This window comes from Lagenorhynchus albirostris, chromosome 5, assembly GCF_949774975.1.
Source record: "Lagenorhynchus albirostris chromosome 5, mLagAlb1.1, whole genome shotgun sequence".
NCBI lineage: Eukaryota > Metazoa > Chordata > Mammalia > Artiodactyla > Delphinidae > Lagenorhynchus > Lagenorhynchus albirostris.
This window is the reverse complement of record NC_083099.1, coordinates 51,814,636-51,826,801: the sequence shown is the minus strand read 5'-3', so window position 1 is coordinate 51,826,801 and position 12,166 is coordinate 51,814,636. Positions and strand designations below refer to the sequence as shown.

The window sequence follows — 12,166 nt, the reverse complement described above, 5'->3', positions numbered from 1 at the left end:
CCCAGGGGTATCACGGAAGAGAGGTGGGCCAAGAGTGCAAGGGTGGTGCAGGGTCTGTAGGGGTGGAGGGTATGGTCAGGCCACCCAACATGGCTGTTCTCTTGCTCTCCGTCCATCCCCTGCTCCACCAGGCCCTGCTTCACTCACAGGACTCTCCAATCCTCTTAATTATAGGGCTTAATCAGTAACTGCCTGCATGCTCACCCCCTGCCCCAGCCCCTGGTTTCCCTGGCAACTGATGAGCCCACCTGACATCAAGTCCCCCTCCCCCATAAATGATAGCCTCCTCTGCTGAGTAGCAAAGTCTGCTGTCATGTCCTGCCAGCCGTCTGCTGCACATGGTGGGATGTCACTCCAGGACTTTTTGCTTCAGATATGTAGGATCCCCTGTCCAATAAACCATTGATGTCCCTGTTGCTGTATCCAGCCTCTTTCTTCAGTTTGGAGGCTGGGCAACTACAAGGCTTGTAGACCTGTGGGGTGCAGCCCAATAACTACTTAGTCAGAATAAATAAGACGTAAACTAAGAACATGATGACTGTGCAATTAGAAAATGATGTAAAGACACGTATTTATAAAACCTGGTGACCTAGATAGCCCTCTAGCCTAGGTAGTGAATGAATGGGGTAGTTCATAGAAACATGGATTCACTTCTGATGAGGTGATGACCTTGTTGACAGTGACCCTTTCAAAGCAATTTTATTTTTTTAAATGGAGATCTCGGCCTTTTTTTAAAAAAAAATAAATTTATTTATTTATTTTTGGCTGTGTTGGGTCTTGGTTGCTGCGTGCGGGGTTTCTCCAGTTGCAGCACGCGGGGGCTGCTCTTGGTTGTGGTGCGTGGGCTTCCCATTGAGGTGGCTTCTCTTGTTGCGAAGCACGGGCTCTAGGCACGCGGGCTCAGTAGTTGTGGCTCGCGGGCTCCAGAACACAGGTTCAGTAGTTGTGGCATGCAGGCTTAGTTGCTCCACAGCATGTGAGTTCTTCCCGGATCAGGGATCGAACCCGTGTCCCCTGCATTGGCCGGTGGATTCTTAACCACTGCGCCACCAGGCAGGTCCCCCAAATCTTATTTTGATTAATGGATTGTAGTTATTGTGATTGCAACACTTAGATTTTCTTCACCTTTCTAATCAAATAGAAGCTGTATTCATTTACTAGGGCTGCCACAATGAAGCAGCACAAATAGAAATGTGTTGTCTTGCAGTTCGGGAGGCCAGAAGTCAAAAACCAAGGAGTCAGCAGGGCCATGCACCCCCTGAAGCCTGTACTTGGACATTCCTTGCCTCTTGCTAACTTCTAGTGGTTTGGGATTCCTAGGCTTGCAGTTGTGTAATCCTCACATGTATTGTTTTCTCCGTTTGTCTTAACTTTCAGTTTCATTTTGATTCTTTTTCCAGTAAGCAAAGCTCAGACTCCACACCCCACCCACTTCTCCTCTCGCGCCAACCATAAGCTGCTGCCTCGTTCACTCTGTGGCAGTCAGACTCTGACAGGACCATGGCCCTGATGCAGGCTCCAGGGGGCCCCAGCCCTGGGCAGACCTGCGCACTGATCCTGATCTTCACCGTGCTCCTGCAGGCCCTCTGTGTGGCCGTGACTTACGTGTACTTCACCAACGAGCTGAAGCAGGTCAGTACGATGCGCACGCTCTCTGAACAGAGGCTCTGGGCAACCCTCCGGTTAACTGCCTTTATTGGCTCCTCTGGGAAGACTTTACAGAGGAAGAGAATCCTCTCTTTCTCTGTCTGGGGACCCCAACTGCTAATGCATATCATTACTGAGGACTTTGCAAAAGCGAATTGAAGGGACTCTGTGCACAAAGTGCAGTTACAGAACTGGCTCCACCAGTTACGAGAAGATGCGGGCAACAAAACTCCTGAGGTAGTTTTGTCTTCAACAGAATGTTATAATATAAACAGCTGCCATTCACTGAGTGCTTTCTGCTTAATGCTTTATAGTTCTTGACTCAAATTCTTGGGAGTGAGAGGAACTGCATCAGGGCAGGACTGTATCTGCTTTTGCTTTCTGTGACACGTCTAGGTGCTAGCACAGAGCTCCCACATAGTAGGTGTTCACTAAACACCTGTTGAATGAATAACCAGCCTTCACCAGTGTACTGCCAGGATACAGGGAGTAAGGTAGAGTTGAGGCTTAACCCAAAGTCAGGCTCTAAACCACTTGTAATAATGCTGTTTTGTGTTCCAAATGTGGCTAATTCCAGTGGATTTTGAATGCAAAATGACTGAAAATAAGCCAACCCCAGGTTTTGGCTTTCTGTGTACATATTTTTTTCATTTAATTTTTTTTATTGGCACATAGTTGATTTACAATGTTGTGTTCGTTTCCGCTGTATGGCAAAGTGAGTCAGTTACACATAGACATATATCCACTCTTTTTTTCTTTTTTAGGGTTTACAAATCTTTCTTTAATGACTCTTTAAAAATTAGCAAAACTGGTTCTACTCAAATAGAATGATATCCACTCTTAAAATTTTTTTAAATTTTTATTTTCTTTTAAAGATTTTTTTTTGATGTGGACCATTTTTAATGTCTTTATTGAACTTGTTACAATATTGCTTCTGTTTTATGTTTTGGTTTTTTGGCCACAAGGCATGTGGGATCTTAGCTCCCTGACCAGGGATTGAACCCTCACCCCCTGCATTGGAAGGCAGAATCTTAACCAGTGGACTGCCAGGGAAGTCCCTATCCACTCTTTTAGATTTCTATTCCCATATAGGTGATTACAGAGTATAGAATAGCATTCCCTGTGCTATTCAGTAGGTTCTTATTAGTTATCTATTTTATATACAGTAGTGTGTATATGTCAATCCCAGTCTCCCAGTTTATCCCTCCCCCCCATTCCCCCCTGGGTTGTTTTCTACATCTGTGACTCAACTTCTGTTTTGTAAGTAGGTTCATTTGTACCATTTCTTTAGATTCTACATATAAGCAATATCATATGATATTTGTCTTTCTCTGACTTCACTCAGTAAGACAATCTCTAGGTCCATCCATGTCACTGCAAATGGCATTATTTTGTTATTTTTTATGGCTGAGTAATATTCCATTGTATACAGTACCACATCTTCTTTATCTATTCCTCCACCGATGGACATTTAGGTTGCTTGCATGTCCTGACTATTGTAAATAGTGCTGCAATGAACACTGGGATGCATGTATCCTTTCAAATTATTGTTTTCTCCAGATATATGCCCAGGAGTGGGATTGCTGGATCATATGGTAGCTTTATTTTCAATTTTTTAAGGAACATCCGTACTGTTCTCCATAGTGGCTGTATCAATTTTTTCTCACCAACAGTATAGGAGTTTCGGTGTATATTTTGACTAACTGTATATTGTATAGTAGGGAACTTCGAGCTGGAAGGAATTTTGGATACCCCTCGTTGTATAAATGAGACTAGAAACTGCCAGAGAAATGACTTATCCGAGCTCAGGCAGAAATTTGGAAGCAGAGCTGGACCCAGCTCAGCTCATAGGGAATGCTTCTCCCATCACAGCAGGGTGTCAGCAGGGTTAACCTATCTCCCCCTTGTGCTGAACAGCACCCTGCTGCATGGTGAAACATCAGATCTGTCAGCTGGGCAGAAAATGCAAGGCTAAGGGTCTTGGACAAATATAAAATAGTGTTTATCTGTTAAGGAAATAAATGCAGTTTGCATATCCTGTGGAGTATAAACTTTGCTCTCAACTGGTTGGGAATTTCCTTTGGAAATGAAGTGAATAAAACAAGGGTCAACAAGTAATTATACAAATGATCACTACCATTAGATGGCCAGTAAAGTCAGCTTTGTTACAGGGCAATTTCAAAGAGCCTGTATTTGTAAGAAAAAAAAATCAACGTGATTATAATCATGCCTTTTAGTTCTACGTCTGCCCGAGAGACTGGAATGCTGCTGTGTTTCCCAGTTTGGAGCCAGCATGTCCTAAGCTTTGTTAACTTTGCAGTATAAATAGTGAGTCTGTGTCTCCATATACAAGAGGTTCCCTCAATTTGCTAACGTTACAAGTTGGCCTCATTTTAAGACTGAAGCAACTCGTTATTTACTGATCTGAGTTATGCAATTGTCTGTGTACGTGATCAAGTTTCTTTGAATTCTATAAAAATGGAAATTTCAAAGTTTAACATCTCCCCACTTGCACACGTTTTTCCTGATTGCATGTTTATGTGTGTACACTTCTGTATAGACATGCAGAAGAATTTATTAAGAGTATCAGAAAGAAGAGAATTAAGAGATACTGAGCAAAAACTGTTCCAGAAACTTTCAAAATACTGCCCTATTTAATCCTCATAACAATTCTATAAAGTAAATACAATTATCCCATTTTATAGATGAACAAACTAAGACTCAGGGAAGTTAGGTAAAAGGTGAAGCCCAATTTTGAACCCAGGCATTAAATAGGGGCTCAGTAAATGGTAACCATTGTAATCAGCATTGAGAAGTCTCTTAGAGTTGTCACCCTCTTCATCAGGAATTTATGCAAGGGAAAATGAATCTGAATCTCTTTGGGTGACTGTGTAGAGTTTGGAAAAGCATATTCAACACAAGTATTAATTTTCTAAATCAGATCACAGGTTTCACTCTGGCAAGCAAAAATTTGCAGAAGATAACAGTGGGCAAGGATTATAGGGAGTGTGGGTTGAGCCGGGCTGAGGGATGTTGGATTGGACCCTCACAATTAAGCCTGTAGATCTGCGAGCATGAACAATAAATATGGGCTTAGCCTCTAAAGTCTATGACTCTGAGAAAGTTTTATGACAAGGGGACTACCTATTGCTGTGGCATTATAGACGGGGAGGACAAAGGAGAAGGAGACCCTAATCCACTGATGTCCGTAAATGATCCTTTATGCTATTTGTGGTTTGCAGAAACTGATTGTCAGAGGCTAATGTCTGGGCAGCAGAGAGGGTCAGGGCTGCCACCTTGAAGTCTCTGAGCCAGCCAACCAGCAAAGGAGTCCACCCTGCTGACTTCAAGCCCTGCCAAGGACTGGTTGGCCCTGGCCTAGACAGTCCCACTGTTTGTGATGGCAACAGCAGCAGTTGAGTGGAATCCACTTCTCAGAACCAAAGGCAATAGCCATCTCTCTCCTTCTAGAGTGGTCCAGATAAAAACAGCACACTCATCCCCCTGCACCCAACACCCGGATGTGGTTAGCAAGAGAACAGCCCCAGCCTGAGAAGTGCTGTAGGAAATTCAACCTCAAAGTGTGAAAGGATGTGAAAATGAAAGGGGGAGAGAGACATCATATTAATCATCATTAATCATTCTTGGAATAACCATAGCACCACCTTGCCCATGTGTCAGTTACTTGTGTTGGCCTAGGTCTGTAGAAGAAACTGCTAAATATGAAACATGTGGGGATGGGATGCAGAGTGGCTGGGGCTTTCTGTTGTTCAGAAGTCAATATGGGTTGGCCAAAAATTTCGTTCAGGGTTTGCTGTGGAAAACCCTGAACGAACTTTTTGGCCAACCCAATAGAAGCATAAAAATATCTAGAAGGAGAAATAAGTTGTGATCTTTAGAGGGTAGAATTATGGGTGCCTCTTTTTAATTTTTCTATATTTTATCAAATTTCTACGGCTAATGTTGTAAAAACATCTATGCTATCCATATGATTTTCATACAGATCTAAAGAGCATGCCATTTTTGTATAGTCTTAAGAGAAAACAACCATATACAAAATTGCCCACACCCAGTCTAATCTCAACCCTGTAAAAAAAGAGATCAGGGCTTCCCTGGTGGCGCAGTGGTTGAAAGTCCGCCTGCAGGGGACACGGGTTCGTGCCCCGGTCTGGGAAGATCCCACATGCCGCGGAGCGGCTGGGCCCGTGAGCCATGGCCGCTGAGCCTGCGCGTCCGGAGCCTGTGCTCCACAGCGGGAGAGGCCACAACAGTGAGAGGCCCGCGTGCCGCAAAAAAAAAAAAAAAAAAAAGAGAGCTCATCCAAAGGTTAACTAGGAGGTGGAATGAGGGTGAATCAGAGGGTTTTATTTGTTTTACTTTTAGAAAAGTATTCTATAATTTTCTATATTTTCCAGGCTGCCTGTGTATCCTCAGCGTCTTTAGGCTTCATTCAATCTGGTTAACACTGGAGTCTCACTAGCTTGTCAGACTCCCTCCCACGTCTAGTTAGGACCTTAGTTTTCAAGGTTCTCCCTCCCCACCTCCTGAAAGTGTTTCTGGAAAATCTCCAGAGGGTCTCCAGAGGCCAGCAGTTGGTCCTGACCTGGGCTGGCCCCTGCTCTCTTCCACTCTCTCAAACTCCACTTGACTTCACAGGGGCTGGCAGCTACCCTGACCGCCTGATCCCAGCACCTCTCAACTCTGCCCTGTCCTGTCCCCAGCCTCAGCCTCCAGGGCCTCAGCCCTTTCATGCTGAGACAGCTTCCAACTGCTGTGAAGTAAGATGACAAGTTGCTCCCTCCCTTCTGTGTCATGCACATTGTTTGGTCCCAACAGGTTACGAAAATCAGTTAAGCCTGTTTATTCAGTTTCATCAGTCAACGCCCGGCCAAGGCACACCCAGTCCTGCTGGGCTGGGAAATGGCAAATCCAACTGTTCTTCCTGGAACTACCCTCAGGCCTCTTTGGTGAATCCAGCTCTTCTTCCCTGATCCTCCCCTCAGTTTGCTAGACATGCTCTTCTATTTCTAAATTGAGTTCCTTCCTTGGAAAGGCTTTTTAAGCTCACATAAATTGCAGATGAAAATTAATGTCTACAGTAGAAGAACATGGAGGTGGGTAGGATCAAAGGAATGGTGTCTGATTTCATCGCCAGTCATAACTCAGGTGGTCCCAGCTGTCACCCCCACTACATCTACTAGGCGAATGTTTTACTCTTGGAATTTTAAAAAGGAAGAAAGAAAAGAAACATTTACCTAAAAGTAAATGAATGTTCTATGCCAGAGTGTGGGGAAGGAATTAATTATCTCAGGTTTGTCACTTTTATGCTTGAGAGACCTGAGCAAACGTCCAGGGAGTACATGGCTGACAGTACAGACCTGCATGATTCTGGCTGAAAGCTCTCGTAAATATTTAAGTTATTTTGATTTGGAATGAGATCATCTTTCTATAGGAGGGAGCAGATCATCGTTAAGTTTGATCTTTCCTTCAAGCTTTGAAGTCCCCTAAGTTCAAATAACAGATGAAAATGGCTATTTTCCCATTTATTTCCCCAGAGAAAGGCAATTCAATGGACTTGTAGAGAGAAATAACATCTCCTGAATCCCAGTTGTTAAAAATGAAAACAGGAAAAAAAAAAAAATCTGACCTTGCATGAACATCCTGTTTTTCTTCGTAAGATTAATCAGTTGTCATTCTAGAGTGCTCTGGGTGGTTTGGGGTGTGTGTGTGTGGGGGTGTGTGCGTGTGTAACATCAAGCACAGACTTTGTTGGCAAGGATCTAGCCATTGTAAATGTTTACCCTCAATCAGAAGAAGGGAGCAAACCTTCAAATGGTGTTCCGAGTCTCTGCAGGTAAATCCCTAGCTGGTGTGGACATTCAAATGTCTAGTGGTAACGTAGTCTGGCTTCTGCCATCCAGAGGAGTAGAAATCACAACAATAACTAGAATCTACTGAGACAATCAAGGCTCAGATGAAGAAACAGAACATTACCTGCACCCTAAAGGCTTTGGCTAATTTTTTATTTAGGATCCTGGAATATAAACAAACTCCACTGCCTACTTTGTACCTGGTGGGTTTCTAGCTGTAGGATGGGAGTCACGCTATGTCAGAGCTGGAAGGAACCTCAAAGATCACCACAGTGAGCCAGCTCAAATGCAGATGAAGAAGAGATGTCGAAGAGTAGAAGCAATTTGTTGAGGGACATACGACTGCTCAAGGGCAGGGGCAGCAAAGGGCATTGTGACCCTGGATGCCTGGCCCACACCTGTTTCCCTTCCACCACATCGAACTGCTTACCTGTATTCAAAGGACAAAGGACGGCATCCTTACTTTTACTTCAGGCAATGAGCTTTTCCAAGGTGCTAAGACTTCTCTGAACCCGTCATCAGCTTCTGTTGTTTTAACTTGTAAATGAACAAAAAGAAAAAGCACTTGTGCATAATATTGTGTTATATTCATCTCAATCCAGATGCAGGACAAGTACTCCAAAAGTGGCATAGCTTGCTTCTTAAAGGACGATGACAGTTCTTGGGATGCCAGTGATGACGAGAGTATGATCAACCCCTGCTGGCATGTGAAGTGGCAACTCCGTCAATTTGTTAGAAAGGTAAGTGAACCACGGGGTCGCTTTACCGGCAGGCATAGAAGGTCAGAGGAGAAGGACTATTTTAGATAAAGTCTAGAGTCCTTATTTTGTAAGGGAGGAAACGGGGGCCCAGAGTGTTTAAGTGATTGTCCCCAAATTCACTGAACTAGGAAAAGATGGGACAGCCCCAAACAGTGGGTCCTGATCAACTCGTGGTCTAGAGTTTATTCCTCTCCTCCAGAGACCTCCTTCATCTAGTCTAAACTTTTTATCTCACCTTGTGGAAACTGAGGCACGGACAGAGCAATGTGTTCAAGGTCACACGACGATAAAGGACGTGTGTGATTTCTTTTTTTATTCAGAAGACAAAAGAAACCAAACAATGCTGTTTTATATTCTTCCCACATTGTTGTTCTCTGTTATTTTTGTTTTTTCTCTTCTTTTTTTTTTTTTTTTAACAAACCCTTGTGTCGCCACATTGTTGTTCTCTGGAATTAAGTCTATTTATTTTTGTGCATATAGAGATGAAGAAAGAGGAAAGGAAGAGGGAAGAAAGAGATACTTTGAGAAATTGAAGGTGATGACATCTCAATTTACAGTTAATAAATGACACATTACGAAATATTATTTTCTGTTTGTGAAAGTTGCTTAAATAGGCTCTCCAGCAGAAACTTTGTTAGCTAACAGTTTATTTCACTAAATATGATTACTTAATTATACTTTCAGTGACAGGACATGTCAAATATAGTTTCTTCTCTCAGGCTGCTTCCTTATTTGTAAGATGGCATTAATAACATTTACCTTCTGCGTATCCGGAAAGGCCAGCTGTGAACACAAACATGAAAATTGTCAACTTCATTGTTTAAAAAAATTACTGGGGACATTCCCAGGGTAGGAGGAGGATGTGTTTTAAAGAAATGATTGTAAGTCTATTGTCTGGTACTCAGTGTGCCCTTCCATAGAAACAGTGTTGTGTCGGTGGTTAGGCTCTGATTTATAACCCTAAGCAGTCCTCGCGGTAAAGCCCAGCATCACCTGTGATGCTATTCCTATGAGAAATGAAATCAGACTTCCAGCTGGTTGTCCTAGAAACACATCTGCTCCACGGCTGCCCTGGAATCGTGGGCAGGATACCTGCTGCGCACAAGCTGTCCTGGAGCAGCTGGGACTCCACTGCCCCAAGTGAAAAACACCAGGAAAGACCCAGGGTTGGGGAAGTGTCCTGAGGAACCTGAGGAATGGGTCCCCACGGTTCCTAGGACTAGAGGGAGGATGGCGAACCCACTGGTGGCAGAGGAGAGAAACTCAGAACTAGAGTAGAAATCTGGAGACCGAGGAGGGGGCTGGATGCTGGGCCTGGGAGTGGGGAGATGAGAGAAGCCATGTGGGTGGGTTTTACAGGTCTCTTTCCTGCTCTTCCTCCGTCCCTCCCATTCTCACATCCTGCCACTGACTAGAAAAGAGAGGGCGCACAGCGGTGGATGAGAGTGTAGGAGGGGAAAAGAGTTCCCCATTTTTCCAGGCACTGTGAAGTGAACAGACAATTTCCCATAAACATCCTATGCCCATTAGGTGTATTATCTCCCTTAATCCTCAAACAGCTCTGTGAGGAAGGAATCATTATTATCTTCTTTTTTTAAACAAATAGATGAAGAAATTAAAGTAGCTCATATCAGTTAAGTAACTTGAGTAAAGTTTCCCAGGGCTGCTAATGAACAGATTTGAATCCAGTCCATCTGATTGTACTACAATCTTTTTTTTTTCTTGGTGGCACTGTGTTAAGGACCACACTGTAGGACTTACCCTGTTCCCTTTCCTCCTCCTCCTTTTTCCTTCCTTCCTTCCTTTCTGGCCCAGAATGAGAGTGAGAGAGCTAATGTGCTGAGGCCACCCCTTGCTTCCCTTCCCACACACCAGTGTCCGTTGCCCTACAGGCAGCCCCCCATTATCTGGGGTCAGAGCTTTCGACAGAGGAAAAAGAAGAGAGCTTCTGATTTGGAGCAGGAGTGCAGAGGAAGGGAGTTTCTGACGGTTGTATAATTAACAACAGTGACGGGAAAGGTGGGCAATGATGGGCAAAACCCCCAGGGGTGACAGAACTGAGTGGAGAGGCATTTAAAGCCATGGATGAGTCATGTCAGGGTCGGCTCATTTAACAGAAATGCTAGATTTCGTTCTTTATTACTGGTTTTCCCCACTGGTTAGCACAAAGAAAGTGATATGAAGTGTTTAGTAAGATATGGGAATTTGGTAAAATATCTTTATGTTGAGAATGTCTCAGCCACATTCTCAGAAATGAGAGAGTGACATGGTGCTACCAGGTCACCGCTGGATGGGCTGTGCGTGTCTGTGGGCACCATGAGAGAGAGGGAGTGTGCCTTACACCTTGAGTCTTGGGGATATCCGATAATTTAAAGCTCCTGGACTCTGACACAGTGCCTTTATACACGTATGCATGCAGCTACACACACAATGCACTATACACACACATACATGCAGACACACAGACAATGCACTTATACACACGCGTGCATGCAGACACACACACTCAGAAAGTGCGGTGACATGGCTACCGCATCCGTCAGCCAGAAGGAGACCTGGAGAACATTAGGCTGACCTAACTTGGAGAAGGATAACTCCTTGCTCCTGTGCTGCTCCAGGTGTGGCCTTTCAAAGACTTCATCCAGAAACAGAAGTCTCCCAGACAGAGGACCATCCTTCCATCCACAGTAGGGACAGCTGCCTCCATATTCATCCCAGCTCCCACCCTGCCCCACACACTCTATGCTTGGACAACTTAAAGCTGCCTAGGTTGATATCTTAGGTGGAAATTTTCTGTTAGACATCAGCAAGAAGAGCCACAGACATTCTATAGTCAGTCTAAATGCTTAGGGAAATTAACAAGCTTTATTCAATACTATTTGCAGATCATTTTGAGAACCTATGAGGAAACCATTCCTTCAATTCCAGGTAGTATTCTTTTTGTTGTTATTTTAATTTTCTACTGTCAGCCTTGTGATAGGGTGAATAGCTCTCCATCCTCTTTCTCTCTGCTCCCATCCACACATCCCACCTCTGACCACTGCTCAGTGTCTCAAGCTGCTCGATTCTATTTCCCTGTTTGCATTGGCAGCTAGAAAGCTCAGAAGCAAATCTGTGACCCACCTATGGTCTGAACTTTGTTTCATCTGAATTTTATTCTTCCAATGTGGATTTTCCTTTCACCTCAACTTCTTCGATTATTTATTTTTACCTTCTAATGTGGGTAGCTTTTTGGAGCATAGCTGGAAAAAAAGGGCTCCAAAGTTACCCATCTTCTCTGCTTCAGACCGCCCCGAGGCTTGAAGCCTTTCTTTATGCAAAAGCCTCTTGCTCCGTCATCTCTTTCCCAGCAATCCTTCTACGCCCCCGAAATCCTCATCCTGTAGTCCTCACACCTTGGCTATCTCCACTGATGGTCACCAGCCTGCTCTTGACCCACAACGCCCTTCATTGTTATTGCCCAGGCCGGCTTCTCTAGTCCTGCCACTGGCTTCTTCCATTCCTGGATTTTCACGTAAACACCTCCTTCTCATCCTCCATCCTCATCACCTACTCATCACCTCTCAGAGAGAAGTTCCCTGACCAACTTTCTAAGTAAGTTCACCCACATCCTATTTTTTCTATCACACTTACCTTGTTCATTTCCTTTGATTGATATATATATAAATCAAAGGAAAATATATAAATATTCTGTTTGTTCTGTCTGATTCCCTACTAGATTAAAGATCCACAAAGACAGAAAACATGCCTCTTTCTCTTACCTCTCTATTCCTAGACTTAACTGTACACCTCAAGCCTAGTAGATTCTCTCTTATCCCCCTGGTCCTTACCTGCACCGCCTTTGGTGTGTGTGTTCATGTGCATGTGTGTGTGTGTATTTTGACTGAG

The 12,166-nt window shown here is 44.0% G+C and overlaps 1 protein-coding gene across 2 annotated transcripts in view; it reads left to right on the top strand.

The window, feature by feature from the left end:
- The first annotated feature begins 1,416 nt into the window (after positions 1-1,416).
- The window catches only part of TNFSF10 (TNF superfamily member 10), a 43,397-nt gene continuing 32,647 nt past the window's right edge, over positions 1,417-12,166 (top strand). Inside the window, exons 1-3 of one of the 2 annotated variants that reach the window (XM_060150024.1) lie at positions 1,417-1,632; positions 8,120-8,257; positions 11,164-11,206. In XM_060150024.1, coding sequence (XP_060006007.1) covers positions 1,501-1,632; positions 8,120-8,257; positions 11,164-11,206 — 313 coding nt within the window. In that variant the 5' untranslated portion in view covers positions 1,417-1,500. The remainder of the gene's footprint in view (positions 1,633-8,119; positions 8,258-11,163; positions 11,207-12,166) is intronic. The other variant, XM_060150023.1, reaches the window with a different exon arrangement.